Source organism: Salvelinus fontinalis, chromosome 35 (genome assembly GCF_029448725.1).
Source record: "Salvelinus fontinalis isolate EN_2023a chromosome 35, ASM2944872v1, whole genome shotgun sequence".
In the NCBI taxonomy this organism is placed as follows: Eukaryota; Metazoa; Chordata; class Actinopteri; order Salmoniformes; family Salmonidae; genus Salvelinus; species Salvelinus fontinalis.
Genome location: NC_074699.1, coordinates 3,162,372 through 3,184,614, shown reverse-complemented (window position 1 = coordinate 3,184,614; position 22,243 = coordinate 3,162,372). Strand labels below are relative to the sequence as shown.

Sequence of the window (22,243 nt, the reverse complement as noted above, 5' to 3'; positions counted from 1 at the left end):
TTTATTACATTGTTTTGTTACTCAACTGGATCAAGTGCATTGTATAATTCAAATGTTTTATCACAGCTCATCAGAACATGGGTTATAATAAAATGCAATCCCCATCAAAGTACTGACAGGTGGGTGGGGGGGTGGGGTGGGTGTATTTAAAAGCATGTTTCTACATAACATTTTCTCTTCCTTAATAGGAAATTTGATTACAATTTCAATGTTAAGCAAATTTTTGTTTGTAACAAATTTCACTGACTGTGTGTTTATGTACAGTGGGGAGAACAAGTATTTGATACACTGCCGATTTAGCAGGTTTTCCTACTTACAAAGCATGTAGAGGTCTGTAATTTTTATCATAGGTACACTTCAACTGTGAGATGGAATCTAAAACAAAAATCCAGAAAATCACATTGTATGATTTTTAAGAAATTAATTAGCATTTTATTGCATGACATAAGTGTTTGATCACCTACCAACCAGTAAGAATTCAGGCTCTCACAGACCTGTTAGTTTTTCTTTAAGAAGGCCTCCTGTTCTCCACTCATTACCTGTATTAACTGCACCTGTTTGAACTCGTTACCTGTATAAAAGACACCTGTCCACACACTCAATCAAACAGACTCCAACCTCTCCACAATGGCCAAGACCAGAGAGCTGTGTAAGGACATCAGGGATAAAATTGTAGACCTGCACAAGGCTGGGATGGGCTACAGGACAATAGGCAAGCAGCTTGGTGAGAAGGCAACAACTGTTGGTGCAATTATTAGAAAATGGAAGAAGTTCAAGCTGACGGTCAATCACCCTCGGTTTGGGGCTCCATGCAAGATCTCACCTCGTGGGGCATCAATGATCATGAGGAAGGTGAGGGATCAGCCCAGAACTACACGGCAGGACCTGGTCGATGACCTGAGGAGAGCTGGGATCACAGTCTCAAAGAAAACCATTAGTAACACACTACGCCGTCATGGATTAAAATCCTGCAGCGCACGCAAGGTACCCCTGCTCAAGCCAGCGCATGTCCAGGCCCGTCTGAAGTTTGCCAATGACCATCTGGATGATCCAGAGGAGGAATGGGAGCAGGTCATGTGGTCTGATGAGACAAAAATAGAGCTTTTTGGTCTAAACTCCACTCGCCGTGTTTGGAGGAAGAAGGATGAGTACAACCCCAAGAACACCATCCCAACCGTGAAGCATGGAGGTGGAAACATCATTCTTTGGGGATGCTTTTCTGCAAAGGGGACAGGACGACTGCACCGTATTGAGGGGAGGATGGATGGGGCCATGTATCGTGAGATCTTGGCCAACAACCTCCTTCCCTCAGTAAGAGCATTGAAGATGGGTCGTGGCTGGGTCTTACAGCATGACAACGACCCGAAACACACAGCCAGGGCAAATGAGGAGTGGCTCCGTAAGATACATCTCAAGGTCCTGGAGTGGCCTAGCCAGTCTCCAGACCTGAACCCAATAGAAAATCTTTGGAGGGAGCTGAAAGTCCGTATTGCCCAGCGACAGCCCCGAAACCTGAAGGATCTGGAGAAGGTCTGTATGGAGGAGTGGGCCAAAATCCCTGCTGCAGTGTGTGCAAACCTGGTCAAGAACTACAGGAAACGTATGATCTCTTTAATTGCAAACAAAGGTTTCTGTACCAAATATTAAGTTCTGCTTTTCTGATGTATCAAATACTTATGTCATGCAATAAAATGCAAATTAATTACTTAAAAATCACAATGTGATTGTTACGTTCCCCAGTTTCTGTGTTCTGTTTTGTATTTGAGTGTGTGTTTCAGGAGATGGCTTCCTGAAGTACTCCCCAACCAGCTGATTGGTCAACCCCAGGCTAATTGGTGATTGGAGCTGACCCCGCCCCCTCGTCAAGAAGCAGCTGACTCTAATCACCATTGCCACCTGAAGATAAAAGCCAGTGTTCTGCCCAGTAGTAGAGAGGAGAGAGATGAGATAAGGAGTGGAGATTGAGAAAGAAATTAGATTGAGAAAGAAATTAGATTGAGAAAGAAATTAGATTGAGAAAGAAATTAGATTGAGAAAGAAATTAGATTGTGAAAGAAATTAGATTGTGATATAGTGTTGGTTGTGTATCAGAAAGTGTGGTATGTACTGTTGTTGTTGGTAGCAGTTTTGCTATGTCCTGTGTTTGTGAAATCATTAATAATTACTCTGCTTCATTTGTTCCCAGGGGGGAAGGAGAAGGCACTTTGGGAGTGCTTAGGCAAGAGGCCCGCGGGCATACATATACCCGTAGTATATTTACTGTCTAGGCACACTAGGTAAGACCTGGGCGGACCACCCCCTGTATTTTGGTTAGGGCACCAGACGGTGCTAAGTTAGGTAAGTTAAGTGGGTAGGCAGGTTAGATAGGAGAGGGGGAACTTTGATATTTACTTTCTTTGCTTTGGTTCCGTCCAGCCCCTTTTCCCCATATTACCGTGTAAGAAAATAAATCCAAGTAAACGGTAAAATCTGCTTTTGTGTCATCCTTACTCGCACCTACGGTCCATACCTCTTGCACTTCAGAGAGTTGAGTTGTAGCAGGGAGTTGCGTTCCCTCTTCTCAGAGGCGTGCGTAACAGTGATTTTCTGGATTTTTGTTTTTGATTCCGTCTCACAGTTGAAGTTATGATATGATAAAAATTACAGACCTCTACATGCTTTGTAAGTAGGAAAACCTGCAAAATCGGCAGTGAATCAAATACTTGTTCTCGCCACTGTATATATTGGAAAATAATGACTTATTATAAAAGAATAGCTATTGATACTTCATCCATGGAAACATAACCGGAGTGAACATGTAGCCTAATTGTCTGGAAAGCCGATGTTGAAATGAGCGTTTGAATCAGGAAAGTTCTCTCACGATATTCAACCAGGAGGTTGAATAAAATTTTATGTTGACGTACTTAAGCAGTTGGTCCTTTTGGCGGTAGGAATGTGAGACAATATCCACAGGACAGTATATAAGTATGCTGAACAAAAAGATAAACGCAACATGTAAAGTGTTGATCCCATATTTCATGAGCTGAAATAAAAGATAAAATGTTCCATACGCACAAAAAGCTTATTTCTATAAAATTGTGTGCACACATTTGTTTACATCCTTGTTAGTGAGCATTTCTCCTTTGCCGAGATAATCCTTCCACCTGACAGGTGTGGCATATGAAGAAACTGACTAAACCGTGTGATCATTGCATAGGTGCACCTTATGCTGGGGACAAAAGGCCACTTTAAAATGTGCAGTTTTGTCACAACACAATGCCACAGATGCCATAAGTTGAGGGAGCATGCAATTGGCATGCTGACTGCAGGAATGTCTAACAGAGCTGTGACAAGAGAATTTTATGTTAATTTCTCAACCATAAGCCACCATTTTAGAGAATTTGGCAGTACCCGCTACTGGCCTCACAACAGCAGACTACGTGTAGCCCTGGATATCAGTCTCTTAACATTCCACAAGGAGTTGAATGTACCTGAACAGAGAACAGCAACCAGGCTCGTAGACATACGACCTAGCGAGATCCTATCGGCGCGTACTAGCACTCATCTGCATATTTCCGCCAGGGAACTTCTACTCTACAATGCGGATGTGCAATAAAAAAAAAAAACAGAAGAAGAAAATGGATTACGTCATTGAAAAAACATGGCGGCATCGTTAGTGCGTTTTGTTCGCGGAGGTTTCAGCAGGACTTTGAATCGTAAGTACATTTCGAGTGTTAACTGTGCACTAACATGCTGTCTTAATGTTTAGTTAATGTGCATGATAACGTACTTATATTGTTAAGATCGCGCTATCTGTAGTCGGCCGATTCTCACTTGACCTTCCATCAAATTTACTAGCAAGTCAGTGGTTATGTTCCAGGTCGGGATTTTAGTTGTCACTGCCCATCTAGAAGCTTGTGAACGCAAGTCCGATTTTGATTATCTGCGCAGTACGACTGAAACAGACGACGTCTGGAACGCACATTGTAATGTCAGTTATAAACTGACACCAACAGGCATGTATGCCTTGTATACACTATATATACAAAGGTATGTGGACACCCCTTAAAATTTGTGGATTCGGCCATTTCGGCCACCCTTTGCTGACAGGTGTATAAAATCGAGCACACAGCCATGCACTCTCCATAGACAAACATTGGCAGTAGAATGGCCATACTGAAGAGCTCAGCGACTTTCAACGTGGCACCGTTGTCAGTTCGTCAAATGTCTGCTAGAGCTGCCCTGGTCAACTAAGTGCTGTTATTGTGAAGTGGAAACGTCTAGGAGCAACAACGGCTCAGCCGGGAAGTGGCAGGCCACCCAAACTCACAGAACTGGACCACCGAGTGCTTTAGTGTGTAAAAATCGTCTGTCCTCGGCTGCAACACTCACTACCGTGTTCCAAACTGCCACTGGAGGCAATGTCAGCACCACAACTGTTCGTCGGGAGCTTCATGAAATGGGTTTTCCATGGTCGAGCAGCCACACAAGCCTAACATCACAATGTCCAATGCCAAGCATTGGCTGAAGTGGTGTAAAGCTCACTGCCATTGGACTCTGGAGCAGTGGAAACGCGTTTTCTGGAGGGATGAATCACGCTTTAGCATCTGGCAGTCCAACAGACAAATCTGGGTTTGGCAGATGCAAGGAGAACACTACCTGCCCGAATGCATAGTGCCAACTGTAAAGTTTGGTGGAGGAGGAATAATGGTCTGGGGCTGTTCTTGGTTCAGGCTAGGACCCTTAGTTCTAGTGAAGGGAAATCTTAACGCTACAGCATACAATGACATTCTAGATGATTCGGTGCTTTCAACTTTGGCAACAGTTTGGTGAAGGCCCTTTCCTATTTCAGGATGACAATGCCCCTGTGTACAAAGTGAGGTCTATACAGAAATGGTTTGTTGAGATTGGTGTGGAAGAACTTAACTGGCCTGCACAGAGCCCTGACCTCAACCCCATTGAACACATTTGGGATGAATTGGAACGCTGACTGCGAGCCATGCCTAATGCTCTTGTGGCTGAATGGAAGCAAGACCCCGCAGCAAATGTTCAAACATCTAGTATAAAGCCTTCCCAGAAGAGTGGAGGCTGTTATAGCAGCAAATGGGGGAGGGACCAACTCCATATTAATGCCTATGATTTTTGAATGAGGTGTTTGACGAGCAGGTGTCCACATACTTTTGGTCATGTAGTGTATCTATTAGCAATATTTTTGTTATGACAATGTTATGTAGCCATAACTGAGTCAAGTAACGTGAAAGTGTTAGTAACTTAGCCGCTAGTTAGCGAGCAGTCAACTAGCTCAGAGGAGAGGACCATGCTGGTAATCCAACCTGTTTTAACATTAGCTAGCCATTGTGTATGTAATGTTGTTTTATGTAATATGTTACAGTTGCCTATCAAAGCCCATGTCTCGTGCACGCGAGAGCCGAGACTACTGAAACAAAACGTGAGTATACCAATGTCTAGTAGAATTCACCCAGGCCGTGGCATTTGTCTTTATGGTGCACATTGCGGGTTCAACATACTGATGATTATCTGCAAAGTCCTAGTCCATCCCCAATGTAGTATAGTTATCTAACCATTTAGTTTTCAATTCCGTCAGTGATCTTTGCGACACTGAATACAATAGATGATTGAGTGCAACATTAACTGTATCGCCTCTTCCTTTTATTTGAATCTATTTCATGTGCCCATCTCTATGTAGCCACTGTCAGACCCAAAGATGCGGTCACCCATAACCAACTTGCTACTTTTGGAGAATATGTGGCTGAAATGCTTCCTAAATATGTGCAGCAAGTCCAGGTAAGATAATGTAATTGCACCAACTGTAATGAATACAGTTAGCTGCAACACGAAGACATCCACACAATCATACCATGAGCAACCATTTAGGGAAACTATACTGTAAATCCTAAATGCGTATGGTGCATCTAAAACATTGGGAGAATACACAGAAGGTTAGAAAGGAGCCCACACTTGGGAATTAAGCTGGCAACCGGAAAGTTGCTAGTATCAAATCCTAGATGCCATTGTGTCCTTGAGCAAGGCACTTAACCTCTCCAAAAATTTGAGGGTTTGGGTTAAAAGCAGTTAATTTCGGTTGGACCTTGTGTACAATTGACCACTAAAGTAATCTTAATCTTAATTTACCTTCTTAGAAAGCTTGATGTTTTTGTATAGCTAATTGAATGTCATTTTGAAGGCATATGAGCTTCACAAGGATGCATGTTATATCTTCAGGTGACGTGTTACAATGAGTTGGAGGTGATGATCCATCCTGACGGGGTCGTCCCTGTGTTGACCTTTCTGAGAGACCACAGCAACGCTCAGTTCCGAAACATGATTGACCTTACTGCAGTGGACATTCCCACCCGCCAGAATCGCTTTGAGGTACCATTCCTTCCATACCCCCAGCCCCATAAGTAAGAATTTAACCAGATTGTTTTGACGAACCCTGATCTATTCAGTTTTTTTTTTTTTTATATATATATATGCCTAAATCTGTTTTATTTGATGGTGAATAGATTGTGTACAACCTGCTCTCCCTGCGCTACAACTCCCGGATCCGTTTAAAGACCTACACCGACGAGCTCACCCCAGTAGACTCCTCTGTGTCAGTCCACAACGCAGCCAACTGGTATGAGAGGGAGGTAAGCCTGACAGTTACATCGTAAGAATGCTTTGCTTGAAGGGTTCAAAGATTTTGTACCATTTTTTTGTGTTGGCAGCTCAGGATTTATGTTTTGCCTGCCAAAGGCAAATGCTCATGAAAGGATAGGTTTGTAAAACTAGCAGTAATTTACCAAAATTACTGGAATCTTCGGTAATTTAACAGGTAATCTATAGCAATCTATTGTAACTTTGGTCAGTTATACTCTAATACATTTTTTTTTTCATAGTATACATTTTTATATCTGTTTGTATTCTACATGAGTTTTTAGTGGAGGCCATATGGTTCAAGAGAAAATATATAATTATTGATAAAGAGCATCTAATCAACAATGGCATTATTTCAATTAACTCTGCAACTTTTCCAACTATTGACATTTTTCACAACTGCCAGCAGTTTGGCGCCCATATATTTATAACAAATACATATTGACATAGTAAAATAAGTGTGAAACCCATATATTAAACAACAATGATATTCACTAAGTTGATGGCCCCACAGAGGGCCAGATATAACTACAGACACCTGGATAATCTGAAGTACCCAAAAAGGCCACTAGATGTCATAAAAACAACATGAATGTTACCAAAATTCTGGTAGTTTACTGGGAAACTTAGAAAGTTTTCAGAAATGTACCCTCCCTTTCCAACACTATGAAATTATATGCTTTGTGCTTGTCATTAGGTGTGGGACATGTATGGAGTTTTCTTCGCCAACCACCCTGACCTGAGACGTATTCTGACAGATTATGGGTTTGAGGGGCATCCATTTAGGAAGGATTTCCCACTGTCTGGATTTGTGGAGGTAAGGTCAGACGTGAATGCTGAGAAATGTCCCATGTAGTTTACATGCATTAAAGGCCGAATTATAACCTAATGCTATCCTAAGATCTGTACGTGTGACTTCACATTACTGAAGTGTTGTATCTACCACAGGAGGTTGGTGGCACCTTAATTGGGGAGGACGGGCTCGTGGCAATGGCTGAATGAGTGGAATGGTATCAAATATATGGTTTCCATGTGTTTGATGCCATTTCCATTTGCTCTGTTCCAGCCATTATTATGAGCTGTCCTACAATCATCAACCTCCACAGGTATCTACCATATTTTTCATTCTGTCCATCTGGTACATCTCAGGTGCGTTATGATGATGAGGTGAAGCGTGTGGTGGCAGAGCCTGTGGAGCTCTCACAGGAGTTTCGGAAGTTTGACCTGAACAGCCCATGGGAGGTGTTCCCAGCCCACCGTGAGGCCAAGGCACCTGAGCTGCCAGCTGGGGATAAGCCAGCTGACAAGTAACCATCTACCCCAGAGATAAAATGCCCACACCTATATATAATGACTGTACTGTTGATGGACCCATGTCCCGCTTGAGCCCACTTAAGTATTTATGTAAATAAAAACAAAAGGTAAACATTTATTTGTTTGTCTTTGATATTTATTCATTAGTTGGATGTGCTGAGTAGAGATTACATTTTGACTGTATGTTTAAACTCTAGTAGACTAGCACTAGTAGAAACAGACCTTACCCGCCATACCATACCAGACCAAAAGAGGGCACTGTGTGCATGTTAAAAAGCAGTTCCGTACAGGTTATATTGAATTTTTTAAACTTTTATATTCAAGACCACAAATTATTTAAATGTTATTATTGGATTAAATTGATTTGTATATTTTGAATATTGTTGAGGTTTAATGTCTCATGAGTCGATTAGCATCATGCTATAAGCTCTCTCTATGGGCATGTTCAAGTTCACTGACATAGATGTGCCTTCTACCAATAAGAGTACAAAAAAATAAACATTAACTTTATTTATTCTGCTTCACATGTTCCAAAGCATCCATTGTATAAGAAATATTTTTAACATCTCAAGGAGCCAACAAGAAGCAGACTACTAACACATGGGTTGAATGTACCCAGGGCAAAATTTTATGCAGTTTACAATCATTCCTTTGTAAGGACAAAGATATAAGCACAGGTCAGCAACGTGTTATTTACAACAACAAAAAGTTATGGAAAGAAATACGGTCTCATTACAAAAATCTTCAAAGCTGTTAGACGATTATTCTCCATGACAGCATGCATGAAATTATATGCAAAATATTCTCCAAGACTCAATTCCCAATATCATAATGCCTAGTATCTCTCTGGAAATTGATCTCACTGAGCTCTAAGAAATAATACTTTTTGTGGGTTCCTTAATCTCTCAAAAGTTGTCATGCTAGTGGTTTTTAAATATAATTAAAGCTGTTCTACAAATTTGGTCCAATCAACTCGAGGACTATTTCCTATGCACATAATGATTACAATTAGAACTACAAAGCAAATGCTCAACTACAATTTTCCCATACAAATTGAAAAATTATACATCTGTTTCATATTTAATAAATTTGCTGTGTCGAAAAAGTCATTCCAGCCTCAGGGTACAAAAGTTGCCACAATTAGTGACACTTGGGCATTAGGGAGTCAAGAGTGTGACGAAGGATGTGCTCCAAAAGTAGGTTGTGTAAGGGCAGCACCACAGGAGTGAATATATGCCTGACACTGCAATCACAGGCAGGTAAGCATTTTTCTTCAAGAATCTTGTTCTGGAGGCAGCTCTGCTGAGTAGTCACTAGCTGGCACAGCCACAAAGTCATACAAATCTGATTTTAAACAACCTTAACTACACTGCTAACCCTAATGCCTAAACTTAAATTAAGACCATAAATAACATTTTGACTGCAGCTAGCTAGCGGAAATGGCTCAGTTCTGCCTCCAGGGCAAGATTCATGACAAACATCAACCTGCTGTTCGCATAGTAGATGACCATTAATTGGGAGACGAACTATTACTGAAATAGTCTCATTATTCAGCAAGTGTCACATTTTGTGTTAATTCCTTTAGATAAAATGCTAATTCAAACTGAGAAGGAACACTACCCAGAGATGGTGTAGAGAACCCAATAGGCCCACACAACTCAGGATGTGACCCAGATGCAGACATAGGAGGCGGATAGTACAGTTCTCGTATTTCTTATACAAGGGGGCAGGTAGAGGTTAGTAATCCAGGGCAGAGTCAAGGAGGGACAGAACGGCAGGCAGAACTGGGAAGACTAGAAAACAGCGACTCAAACAGGGAAAACACGCTGACAAGACTAACTGGCAACAGACAAACACTTGTATAAATACACAGGGGATAATGGGGACAAATGGGAGACACCTGGTGGGGGGTGGAGACAAGCACAAAACAGGTGAAACAGATCAGGGTGTGACATGTGGAGAATCAAAATACAGTATTTGCTGGAGGGTAAAATTAACATTACAATTGGACTAAATGCTATTTTTATATGTTTAAAATCTCAAACTGAGACTGTAATTTGCTGAAGTCTGGCACCATTTTAACAGCATTTTTCTCTCTTGGGGTGTGTGAATTAAACTGGCACGATTATCATAAGGGATGATATAGGCAATTCAATTTTCTCCACAGCGGTCACCATCTGAGGAAATAAATTAAACTCTGCTAAGTTAGAAATCAAATTATGAGCCTGGTGCCCCGAGGTCCAAAACTAGCCTGTGCTCTGTGAGAATGTGCTCAGACTTCAAGCTACAACCAGGATGAGTATGGTGTCTATTTATCCAATGGACAGCCCTGCACTGTAAGAGGACATTTATTCTAAATGTTGGTCATGCTTTTAGGTTCAAAATGCCATTTTATTTCATTGTGATCAGACTCTGGCCTTAGCAGAAACTCACTATAAAATGAAGGAAAAATACTAATTTTGACACAAAACAAGTGTCCCCATTATTTGACCATGCCTTTCAAGACATTGATAAAGGTATGTTAAAAATCCAGATAAGTATTAACTGAGACATCATATCCTGAAAATATCAGAAATGCTAGCACATAGTAACATCTTCATTAATGCAAGACTGCAAGTTGGAGTTTGAGACAAAGTACACCCATTGAAAGAATTAGCTGGACATAGAATAATTGAGTGTAGTAGGTCCACAGCCAACTGTGTTCTTGACACTGTCCCTTATGGCTTCCGGCTCTGCTGTTACTGCTGATTGGTGGCTGGTTTTTGTATTTCTGGATAGACCAGGAAGCCAGTGAAGGTTATATACTTGGCATGGTTGCTATATGCTCCAAAGCCATTGCGCTGGTGGCTATAAAGCCAGACGATATCACCACGGCGCAGAGACAGCATCAGACTTTGGCTCTGCAGAGCCTTCTCAGTATCACTGTCATCGTAGATCATGGCCTGCACCTCCAGGTGGTTCTTCATCAGCTTGATTGACAGGGTTTTGTGGGGAAGCTTGCCAGCATTGAAGGAGAAGAAGTAGGCTCCTGGAATACGGCAGGTGAATACACCTTCGGTGACGTTAAAGTCAGCGCCAATGTTGACAAAGTCTGTGTCAAAGGCGATAGGACGGTGCTCTGTGAAGCCCTGGTCCACCCCTACGATGCTCTGAGTGCGGCCAACGGAGAAGGCTGACCTCTGGTCCTCCTCTTTATCCTCTACCTCCTCTCTCTTCTCTACGTTGTCCCTTTCTCCCAGCCTATCCTGGTCTGTTAGGGTGTGGTCATTGGCATTCGCCTCGTTTCCATACATGGGAGTTGGGTCCTCGTGCTTGGGGTCTTGGAAGGTGTAGGTGTCAGGGTAGATTAGGTAGCCGTTAAAGGTGGTGTAGTGACCTGTGTTGCTGTAGATGGCATAGCGGGGATCACCGTGAAGGCGGAGCCAGACTGTGTCACCAAAGTCCAGCTGCAGCATGGCGCTTTGGCTCTGCACTTTACGCTCCTCTCCCGCATTCTCATCATACACAATGGCCTGCACCTCATTTCTGTTCTTCATTAGCATGACTGACAGGTCACGCCGTGGGAATTTCCCCACTGTGAAGGAGAAGTAGTATGCTCCCGGGATACGGCAGCGGAACATGCCTGCCTTTGGATCAAAGTCCCCACCGATGTTAACATACTCCTTGTCAAAGGTCACCACCATCTTTGGTCCACCCTCCATGCTGCTGGTGCGTGCCACTGAAAAGGCAGAACGCAGTTCTGCATCCTCGGGCAGGCGAGCAAAGGCCCACGTGCAGGTTACTTGACACATCAGGCCAATCAGGAGACGGCTAGCTGATATAGTCATCTTTCCTGTTGGGAAAAAGTTTGGCCCAGTTAATTAAACAACAAAGTCAGGTGCCTAATCTCAATATAATACACAACAGATATACCATAACAGACCAAAAGAGAGCAGTGTGTGCATGTTAAAAAGCAGTTCCGTAGCAGTGTGATACCATGGTGCAGGGTATATATGAATTGACTGTATGTCAACAATCGCATAGCTCAAGGCTTTGCCAGCTCTATTGAGAAGTAAAATCAGAAACAAGTGAGATTGTTATTAGTGATTCAATACCACCTGGATCCATTGAGGATTCAATCTTCTCTGAGACACTTGCTTTGAAAATATGTTTACCCCAAACGGAAGCAGCATTTAATACATCCCTAATTAGCATTTCATTTTACTCGGGCTAATGAAGGAACAAAAAGATAGACAAGAATATTTGCCCTCCGTTGGCCGAGGTGCCAAACCAACTGGAGAAAACACACATTCATCTTCACCCAAAGTCATCCGTTTACTCAACATCAATTATATCACGACGTAATTCTCTCCTGTCTCATCACTACAGTACATTGATCCCAATATCTTTGTAAATGTGATAGTGCTTTGACAAAGGGGCTTGCTTTGAAACACGCCAGCGATCATCGAAAGGAATTAAGCTGCTGCCCTGAACCTTCTTTTATAATTGCGTCTTTGTAAATGTTTTAACATTCTCTATGTGCAAGTTATTATAGTCAGTGAGCATAATTATGTCCACCATTTAAAGGCTTGATCCAAAATCACACTAATCGGACTGTTTCTTTTTTATTGAGGGTAAACAAAGTCTGGTCTACTAGGTCCTGTCATCTGTCAAATGTCTGTGTGTTGCAGTAAATATTGATTTTAGGATCAATGCAGGCAGATTTCGAAATCATACAGTAATTTCCTAGTATGGCTACTAAAGTTCAAAACACTAATGAGATCTTCTCTTCCTGCCTGTGTGGAGTCATCACTAAAGCCATAACAGAAGTGGACCTGTCAGAAGGAGTTTCAGACCATGTCTTAAATTTACTTTATCAACATACAATAGGTTATTCCATGGGGAGTCTTATAATTTCAAACAGAAAAGAAGGAATTAAACAGAAAAACATGAGATCCCATGGGATTGATATTACTATTTATAAACAGCACTTGGACCGACACGAACACAATACACATAGTTATCTTCCGTTCTTCTGTCATGAAGGGGGGGTTGAACGAGATTTGCGTCTTGGCGGTGTGATTCGATGTGGGTGTTATGTTTGCTATATTGTACTCTAGCAGTTATTGCTGCTTGTCCTTCTCGAGTCACGGTCGCAAGATTTCGCCCTCAAAAATAGTCCGAATTAATCTAAGATAAATCAAGAAATCTCTAATTAATTTGGACTTTTGTTTTTTTCAACTTTCTCACTGTCTATTACCGGAGTGTCCGTCTGGCAGAGTTTCATAGCAAATCATGTTATACAACAAGATGCTTGCGAATTGGTATGCATTTTGAAATATTGACAAGTAGCTGGGTTGTGTGCGCAACGTCTCAATTCTCATTTTGACCAAAACAGTGATCATTGATCGTCTGCCACTGGAATGCGGTACAAAGGCAATCCTCCCGGTTGTTCTGACGAGTCTGTAGCTCAGTGATAATTATGGTCAGGCCATGTGAATCAAACCTTATTCATCATAACAGCTGTTGCAAATCTCAGTTTTGGAAGACACTGACTTTATGATAAAAATGATATTATTTACACATTGTAGTACATTTGTACACTGACTAAAATCGATGCAACATACGCCGTTTTCAACTAGATACATTTTTTTTGGGGGGGGGGGGGGTTCAGCTGCTGTGAGGCTATCAGTGAACGACAGTTCTAGTATTGTGTGACAGCAGCCTCAAAGATTTGTTGCATTCTGCATTTGACTAGCCTGCTGCAAAGAGGTTGCTCATTTCTTCATGGTTGATACAGAGTGACATGTTGAAACCTGCTCCATGAGCGCAGCAGCCCTGTTTCCATCCAAAGACGAATCAATCGCTAGTGAATACATCTAAATGGCAAGCTGACTGAGGGCTGAGTCTTGCCCTTACAGTGAATGTAACATTGTCTGTGTAGATATTCATCACATCTTCAATTACATTGGAGGCATTTACAATTATGTTTTTCTATTCAACCTAATATCAGCAGAATACATAATCACTTCTATTTTGAATGTTGATAGCTTTGTTGGTAATTATTTAATATGTTTAAATCTATTTTGATTGTGTGCATGTTTTTTTTTCGGGACACTGTGCAATAACCAGGGGCTATGAGAGTCCAAAATAAGTTAAGAGTGAGCAGCATTTCCTCACTTTAATGCTGTTGGTGAAAAGCATTCCACCACGCTGAGCCATCTGCTAGAGGTGATAACAAACAAATGCTCAGAAACGAATAAGTCCCAATGGTGGCCAAATAGTCTCATCCCTGGAGTGTGGATGGATCCATAAGTGGGCCTAGGTTGTAGAATGTTAATTTAGATACGTGCAATAGTAGACTCTCAGTTAAGGGATATAACTTAAACGTAAATATTAGCCTATTGTACGTTTGCAATGATATTAATCAATTTCTGGAAGTATATTCTCGTATACTCAAGTAAAATGTCACATAATATATAACAAATATAATATGTTATATGTGCAACATACAGGGCATTCGGAAAGTATTCACCCTTTACCCCTTTACTTATTCCACATTTTGTTAAGTTAAAGCCTTATTCTAAAATGAATTAAATTATTGTTTTTTCCTCATCAATCTACCCCCATAATGACAAAGCAAAAACAGGGTTTTAGAATTTTTTGCAAATGTATTAAAAATAATAAACCTATACCTTATTTACATTAGTATTCAGACCCTTTGATATGAGACTCAAAATTGAGCTCAGGTGCATCCTGTTTCCATTAATCATCCTTGAGATGTTTCTACAACTTGATTGGAGTCCAATTGAGGTAAATTCAATTGATTGGACATGATTTGGAAAGGCACACCTGTCTATATAAGGTCCCACAGTTGACAGTGCATGTCAGAGCAAGAACCAAGTCATGGGGTTGAAGGAATTGTCTGTAGAGCTCCGAGACAGGATTGTGTTGAGGCACAGATCTGGGGAAGGGTACGAAAACATTTCTGCAGCATTAAAGGTTCCCAAGAACACAGTGGCCTCCATCATTAATAAATGGAAGAAATTTGGAACCACCAAGGCTCTTCCAAGAGCTGGCTGCCCATCCTAACTAAGCAATTGGGGGAGAAGGGCCTAGGTCGGGGAGATGACCAAGAACCCGATGGTCACTCTGACAGAGCTCCAGAGTTTCTCTGTGGAGATGGGAGAAACTTCCAGAAGGACAACAATCTTTGCAGCACTCCACCAATTAGGCCTGTATGGTAGAGTGGCCAGAAGGAAGCCACTCATTAAAAGGTACATGACAACCCACTTGGAGTTTGCCAAAAGGCACCTAAAGACTCTTAAACCATGAGAAACAATATTCTCTGATTCTCAAGATTCTCTCCACTGACATTTTCAACCTCTCCCTGTCCGAGTCTGTAATACCAACATGTTTTAAGCAGACCACCATAGTCCCTGTGCCCAAGAACACTAAGATAACCTGCATAAATGACTACCGACCCATAGCACTCACGTCTGTAGCCATGAAGTGCTTTGAAAGGCTGGTCATGGCTCACATCAACACCATTGTTCCAGAAACTCTAGACCCACTCCAATTTGCATAACGCCCCAACAGACCCACAGATGATGCATCTCTATTGCACTCCACACTGCCCTTTCCCACCTGGACAAAAGGAACACCTATGTGAGAATGCTATTCACTGACTACAGCTCAGCGTTCAAAGCTCATCAATAAGCTAAGGACCCTGGGACTAAACACCTCCATCTGCAACTGGATCCAGGTGGTAAGGGTAGGCAACAACACGTCTGCTACGCTGATCCTCAACACATGGGCCCCTCATGGGTGTGTGCTCAGTCCCCTCCTGTACTCTCTGTTCACTCATGACTGCATGGCCAGGCACGACTCCAACACCATCCTTAAGTTTGCCGATGACACAACAGTGGTAGGCCTGATCAACGACGAGATAGCATATAGGGAGGTCAGAGACCTGGCCGTGTGGTGCCAGGACAACAACCTCTCCCTCAATGTGATCAAGACAAAGGAGATGATTGTGGACTACAGGAAAAAGAAGACCGAGCACACCCCCATTCTCATCGATGGGGCTGCAGTGGAGCAGGTTGAGAGCTTGAAGTTCCTTGGTGTTCACATCACCAACAAATTAACATGGTCCAAGTACACCAAGACAGTCGTGAAGAGGTCACAACAAAACCTATTCCCCCTCAGGAGACTGAAAAGATTTTTCCTCAGATCTTCAAAAGGTTCTACAGCTGCATCACCGAGAGCATCCTGACTGGTTGCATCACTGCCTGGTATGGCAACTGCTCGGGCCTCCGACCGCAAGGCACTCCAACCGCAAGGCACTACAGACGGTAGTGCGAACGGCCCAGTACATCACTGGGGCTAAGCTCCTTGCCATCCAGGACCTCTATACCAGGCGGTGTCAGAGAAAGGCCCTAAAAATTGTCAAAGACTCCAGCCACCCTAGTCATAGACTGTTCTCTCGGCTACTACACAGTAAGCGGTACCAGAGCGCCAAGTCTAGGTCCAAGAGGCTTCTAAACAGCTTCTACACCCAAGCCATAAGACTCCTGAACACCTAATCAGACTATTTGCATTGCCCCCCCCGCCTATTTTACACCGCTGCTACTCTCTGTTATCATCTATGCATAGTCACTTTAGTAGCTCTACCAACATGTACATATTACCTCAACTAACCGTTGCCCCCGCACATTGACTCTGTACCAGTACCCCCCTGTATATAGTCTCGCTATTGTTATTTTACTGCTGCTCTTTAATTACTTGTTACTTTTATTTCTTATTCTTATCCGTATTATTTCTATATTTTTTTTAACTGCATTGTTGGTTAGGGGCTCGTAAGTAAGCATTTCACTGTAAGGTCTACACATGTTGTATTCAGGGAATGTGACTAATACAATTTGATTTGATGAAACCAAGACTGAACACTTTGGCCTGAATGCCAAGCAAGTCTGGAGGAAACCTGGCACCATCCCTATGGTGAAGCATGGTGGTGGCAGCATCATGCTGTGGGGATGTTTTTCAGCGGCAGGGACTGGGATACTAATCAGGATCGAGGGATAGATGAATGAAGCAAAGTACAGAGAGATCCTCGATGAAGTCCTGAGCGCTCTGGAACAGGTTCTCAGACTGGGGGGGCGAAGGTTCACCTTCCAACAGGACAACGACACTAAGCACACAGCCAAGATAACGCAGGAGTGGCTTCGGGACAACACTTTGTCTGCTGAATCTTGTAAGCAGGAAGACAGGATCACAAAAACCTCGACATTTGGCATTGACCCACAAAAACATGTAATCAAGCACAAACTAATTTTCGCAAGCACATGACCGTGGCAATAGCACTGCTGTCAAGGGTAAACATCAACAGTGTTTATAATGATGTCCTGATAATTAGGTTTTCAATAACCCAGCATAACCACCTCTTAAAAAGAACCTAAAAGTAACAGCCATCCAGGAGTTGTTTATATAGGATTATGTAAATCAGACATCATGTTGCTACAGCATATTTCAGGTTCATGTTATATGATACACAAGGTTTAAATGAATAAGGCACACAGAAACACAGTGGAATCATATCCATATTCAAAATTTGACCAAAATCTATATTTGTTTATTGCGTTCTCATTTTTCTTTGGTCTACTTTCAAATATGAGAAGTGGCTTCTCTTATTTATTCCTATTTTTATTCTATGCTTTTTATTATATTTCCACTTACAGGATATACTACACAGAGGATAGTACTGTATATCCCACTTGTGAAAATCAACAGAGAAAAAACAAGTTAAAAGCCTACATTTTCATTTACATTTAACATTTAAGTCATTTAGCAGACGCTCTTATCCAGAGCGACTTACAAATTGGAAAGTTCATACATATTCATCCTGGTCCCCCCGTGGGGAATGAACCCACAACCCTGGCGTTGCAAGCGCCATGCTCTACCAACTGAGCCACACGGGACCATTCATAGTAACTAAAATTAGACTTATGTGTGAAATGTGTTTTTACACTTTCAAAGAACATCATTGCCACACAACCTAAAGGTAATGAGAGGCAATCTCAATGAGCGAGCCACTCAATCTCTCTCATAGGCATACAGTGGTGAAATGGTCCCCTCTCTCCCATATGATCAGCCTCTGAATGGAACCTGCTCAATCCTAATTCCAGCATAATAGCATCCCTCTGTCAGCTATCTGTGGTAATTCATGTAAATCATACATGACAATGAGGTGTACCGCCACTATGCCATAGTTACAACCTTGTAGGCACCAGACATATGGCTGATACCATAACTTTTGTCATCCTATCATTGATCTATGAACAACAGTTCATTTGCTTAGTTGGTGCATTTATCAAATGGAAGATGTGCGTACATTACATGTTATTGTAAATTTAAGCTAAAGTTAAGTGTTGACTGTAGATTTTCCTCTCAATAAACTCACCACCCTTCTCTGCATTTCCAAAATGTACATTTCTGCTTAGCATCACCTACTTCTGCTGTCACGCCCAGATCTGTTTCACCTGTTCCTGTGATTGTCTCCACCCCCTCCAGGTGTCGCTTATTTTCCCCAGTGTATTTATCCCTGTGCTTCCTGTCTCTCTGTGCCAGTTTGTCTTGTATGTTCGTCAAGTCAACCAGTGTGTTTTTCCCGTACCCCTTTTATCTATTCTCGTTTTGATAGTCTTCCTGGTTTTGACCCCTGTCTGACTCTGGACTACTTCCCCGCCTGCCTGATCATCCTGTCTGCCGTGACCTTGATTCTGCCTGCCCTTCGGTACCTTTTGGACTCTGAACTGGTTTCGACCCTTTTGCCTGTCCACGACCATTCTCTTGCCTTGCCCTATTGGATGAATAAATATTGTAAAACTCCAACCATCTGCCTCCTGTGTCTGCATCTGAGTCTCGCCTTGTGCCATGATATCTGCTTTGAATAAGGATGGTTTTTATTATCTTTGCACCACTGACATTGGGGATCAGATGGATATTTTCTTCGACAGCGCAGGTGACTGACCAATGGTTAAGCCAATTTGAGTACATCTACCCCTGAGTGTGGATGCATATCAAAGTGAAGACTTCAGTCAGAGGACCCTGGTATCTGAGATCATATGACGGGTCCCTGCCGCTTCTGTCCCTCTTATTAGTCACATCCTCGCCAGATGTCATCTCACTGCTCAAGTGGAGCCTTAACACGAGGCATGGATCTGTCACCATCTGGGGTCATTGGCTCAAACGAGAGAAAAGGGGTAGGAGAGAGAGAACCAGCAACAGGGGGAAATGAGCAAAGAGATTTTTTAAATGTCAGGCTTGAGAATTAATCTGTATCTGTGAAACTATTTGACGTTTTGCGCATTCCACCATGATTAAAAAAACGGAGAGGAAAAGCTTTCCCTGGACTGGCCCTTGATGCACAGTCCCATCATTTATAATGGGACAGCAGTAATGACTCAGGAGTACACAGACACAGTCCATTAACAGCGAAGCACGGTTTGTGTTCGATCTACACCCTACCAACAGGAGCAAGACACCTGGTGAGTATCTCACATATTGATTGTGTGAAGAGAAGAGGCTCACTGAGCAGTTGACTTGACAGCTCCCCAAACGGGTCCATAGTTGGACTGGATTCAAATGGATCCCAAGATTTAAAGGGCTGAGGAAGACTCGCAGCAAAGAGTATCAAACACAGCCACTGTTTGGGGACTGAAGAGACTTCTACACAACAACCACTGCCCATGGGACAATGTATGAAAATCAGTGGTGGAAAAAGTACCCAATTGTCATACTTGAGTAAAAGTAAAGACATCCTCATAGAAAATGACTCAAGTGAAAGTCACCCAGTAAAATCCTACTTGAGTAAAAGTCTAAACGTATTTGGTTTTAAATATACTTAAGTATCAAAAGTATAAATCATTTCACATTCCTTATATTAAGAAAACCAGACAGTGCTATTTTCTTGTTTTTTTTAATTCACGGCTAGCCAGGGGCACACTAACACGCAGACATAATTTACAAACTTTACGATGTGTTTAGTGAGTCCGCCAGATCAGAGGCAGTAGGGATGACCAGGGATTCTTGATAAGTGTGTGAATTAGACCATTTTCCTGTCCTGCTAAGCATTCAAAATATAACGAGTACTTTTGGGGGTCAGGGAAAATGTATGGAGTAAAAAGTACATTTATTTTCTTTTGGAATGTAGTGAAGCAAAACTTGTCAAAAATATAAATACAAAAAAAAAACGACTTAAGTAGTACTTTAAAGTATTTTTACTTAAGTACTTTACACCATTGATGAAACTGTCAGGCCCACTTCTCTCTTTCCTTGATGAACATGGTATGGGTACTCAATATACATGATACTCCCACCATTATCATCAAATCAAATTTTATTGGTTGCGTACACAGTTTAGCAGGTGTTCTGGTGTGTGCAGCGAAATGCTTATGTTCCTAGTTCCTATCAATCAATGCAGTAAATTATGCACAATTATCCTTCCATATCCCTCTATCCTACAGTATCATAAACCTCTGCAGTAGGGCAAGATTAGTTGCGTTGGAACATTTTAAAATTAGGAAGATTTAATATTAGCAACAAAAAATGTAATACCATAATGACATTGATATTACCTCTGTGTGAAATATCAAACAATTTGACGTTTAACAGTCTTGTTTTGTATTGTAAACTTTTGTGGTTAAAACCAGAGATCTAGATACTTAGCTACGTGCGTAGTGACAACTCTGCCGAATGTGTGTATGACTGAGCCTGTAATCCTCCCACTCACATTTTGAAGAAAGAAAAATGAAAACACTCACTCCCTCTGACTAGGACACCTGCCTGACCGAGTTTGCGTTTGTCTCTATGTTTCTTTCTGCTTTTATGTACCAATTGGAATTGGTGAAGATTAAAGCCCCCTCTGCGTTTTATCATCTCCTTTCTTCTCCATACCTCCCACTGCTGTTGACAGATAAACCTGAACCAGGGATTGGGTGGGAGATGTTAGCATTCTCCATGTGCTGTAGATGAATATTCTATATACCATGCCCACGCAGCCTCCTGCGAGATGTTAATACCTTCTTCTGGTCTATGCTTTGGAAACACTCAAATATGAACAAAGGAAGAGAAATTGAGAATACAGCAGGGGATGTGCATAGGCAGAGAGCATTGTTGCTGGAGTCACCTAATAAACCACAATCTCAAGGCTACAGCAATCCTCTCACCTCCCTGAGATGAAGAGGGGTACATGATAGATAAAAGGATACAGTCCTATTTACTCAGCAGTGTTCGGCACCCCGTCCAGAATCCGTATTGATGTTGCTGTAGATCGGTGCAGACAAATAACGCATGTTGCTTAGACGCAACAAGATTCTAAAAATGCACAACATCTACTTCATGCAAGAGAAAGAAAAGTAACCCCCTCTATACTGCAGTAATCCTTCATTCAAGGTGTCCTTACCTCTTTGTAGTAGACTGTGCTGTAGGAGAGAAATGCTCAAAGTTCTCCAAAAGAGCTCTGCACCAGGAAGCGTTCACTGTCTTTGTGTGTATCAACCTGCTGCTGCTGTCTGGGAGGCTGTGTAAGCAGCACACCCACATATATATACACACTCACTGGAGGATATGAGAGTGATGAAGGGGCTCCTCATCTGATCAGGGAGACTCTGGAAGTGCAGAGCGCTCCTCTACTAAGGCATTTTCGGAAGCGGGGTGACACAAGGGGGGATTGGAAAAGGTGGGGGGGGGGATTTTTGATGTGATATCTTGGCATGATCTTCCATGTATCTCAAACAGATAGTGTTTCCAGAATGTGCCTATGTTTTCTAATTGGATGTTTGTGAATGTTTGTTTGCGTGTGGGCATAATGGCTGTGTGTGTGTGTGTGTGTGTGTGCGTGCGTGTGTGTTCACATGAAAGGGGAGGAGAGAGCCTGTCAGGGTTTAATCACTGAAGGGCTTTGTTATATTGCAACAATGTTGCCAATTTCACACTCATCCATATTGTTATAGTCATTATCCTCATTCTCAGTGGGGAAGAGGGTGGAAGAAGGATAGCATGTAATGCCCTCAATTTGAAATGTATCTGACAATACTTATTTTATATTCTCATTCAAATGTCACATTATGTTCCTACTGCACGTATTTAAATGAGCAATCCTTCAATGTGTAACTTTCCCAGGATTTGGCACACACAGTGTTCCAGCAGCAGGTGCTGCTAACTCAGCACCATGTAGACCTCCATTCTGTTCATGTTTGCAGCAAAGGACCAATTTTGGCTCAGAACAAACAAGGGGAGAGATGATGCCACC

General features: G+C 42.1%; 2 protein-coding genes across 5 annotated transcripts; one reads left to right on the top strand and one right to left on the bottom strand.

Moving 5' to 3' along the window:
- The first annotated feature begins 3,420 nt into the window (after positions 1–3,420).
- LOC129834241 (NADH dehydrogenase [ubiquinone] iron-sulfur protein 3, mitochondrial-like) lies at positions 3,421–8,071 on the top strand. The gene is made up of 7 exons (XM_055899028.1): positions 3,421–3,695; positions 5,372–5,428; positions 5,687–5,784; positions 6,223–6,372; positions 6,507–6,632; positions 7,337–7,456; positions 7,789–8,071. The coding sequence occupies exons 1-7, from the start codon at positions 3,641–3,643 to the stop codon at positions 7,948–7,950; spliced, it is 768 nt and encodes a 255-aa protein (XP_055755003.1). The 5' UTR covers positions 3,421–3,640; the 3' UTR covers positions 7,951–8,071.
- A 377-nt stretch (positions 8,072–8,448) lies between these two features.
- LOC129834239 (complement C1q tumor necrosis factor-related protein 4-like) lies at positions 8,449–21,601 on the bottom strand. Of its 4 annotated transcripts, none has more exons than XM_055899024.1 (3): positions 21,395–21,601; positions 21,159–21,255; positions 8,449–11,785 (listed from the first exon to the last, which is right to left on the bottom strand). In XM_055899024.1, exons 2-3 carry the CDS (start codon positions 21,181–21,183, stop codon positions 10,692–10,694), a joined length of 1,119 nt encoding a protein of 372 aa, XP_055754999.1. In that variant the 5' UTR covers positions 21,184–21,255; positions 21,395–21,601; the 3' UTR covers positions 8,449–10,691. The 4 variants fall into 4 exon arrangements, with proteins under 4 accessions (XP_055754999.1, XP_055755001.1, XP_055755002.1 ...); XM_055899026.1 differs by having other exon boundaries at positions 21,201–21,255; XM_055899027.1 differs by having other exon boundaries at positions 21,213–21,255.
- Between the last annotated feature and the right edge of the window lie 642 nt (positions 21,602–22,243).

What these genes read in the sequence shown, in the direction of transcription:
- LOC129834241 (XM_055899028.1), top strand. Translation starts at nt 3,641, where the DNA reads ATGGCGGCATCGTTAGTGCGTTTTGTTCGCGGAGGTTTCAGCAGGACT. An exon ending in CCAACTGGTATGAGAGGGAG is followed by an intron (nt 6,633 to 7,336) that starts GTAAGCCTGACA and finishes GCTTGTCATTAG; the next exon opens with GTGTGGGACATGTATGGAGT. An exon ending in CACTGTCTGGATTTGTGGAG is followed by an intron (nt 7,457 to 7,788) that starts GTAAGGTCAGAC and finishes GGTACATCTCAG; the next exon opens with GTGCGTTATGATGATGAGGT.
- LOC129834239 (XM_055899024.1), bottom strand. Translation starts at nt 21,183, where the DNA reads ATGTACCCCTCTTCATCTCAGGGAG. An exon ending in CCCCTCTTCATCTCAGGGAG is followed by an intron (nt 11,786 to 21,158) that starts GTGAGAGGATTG and finishes TTTTCCCAACAG; the next exon opens with GAAAGATGACTATATCAGCT.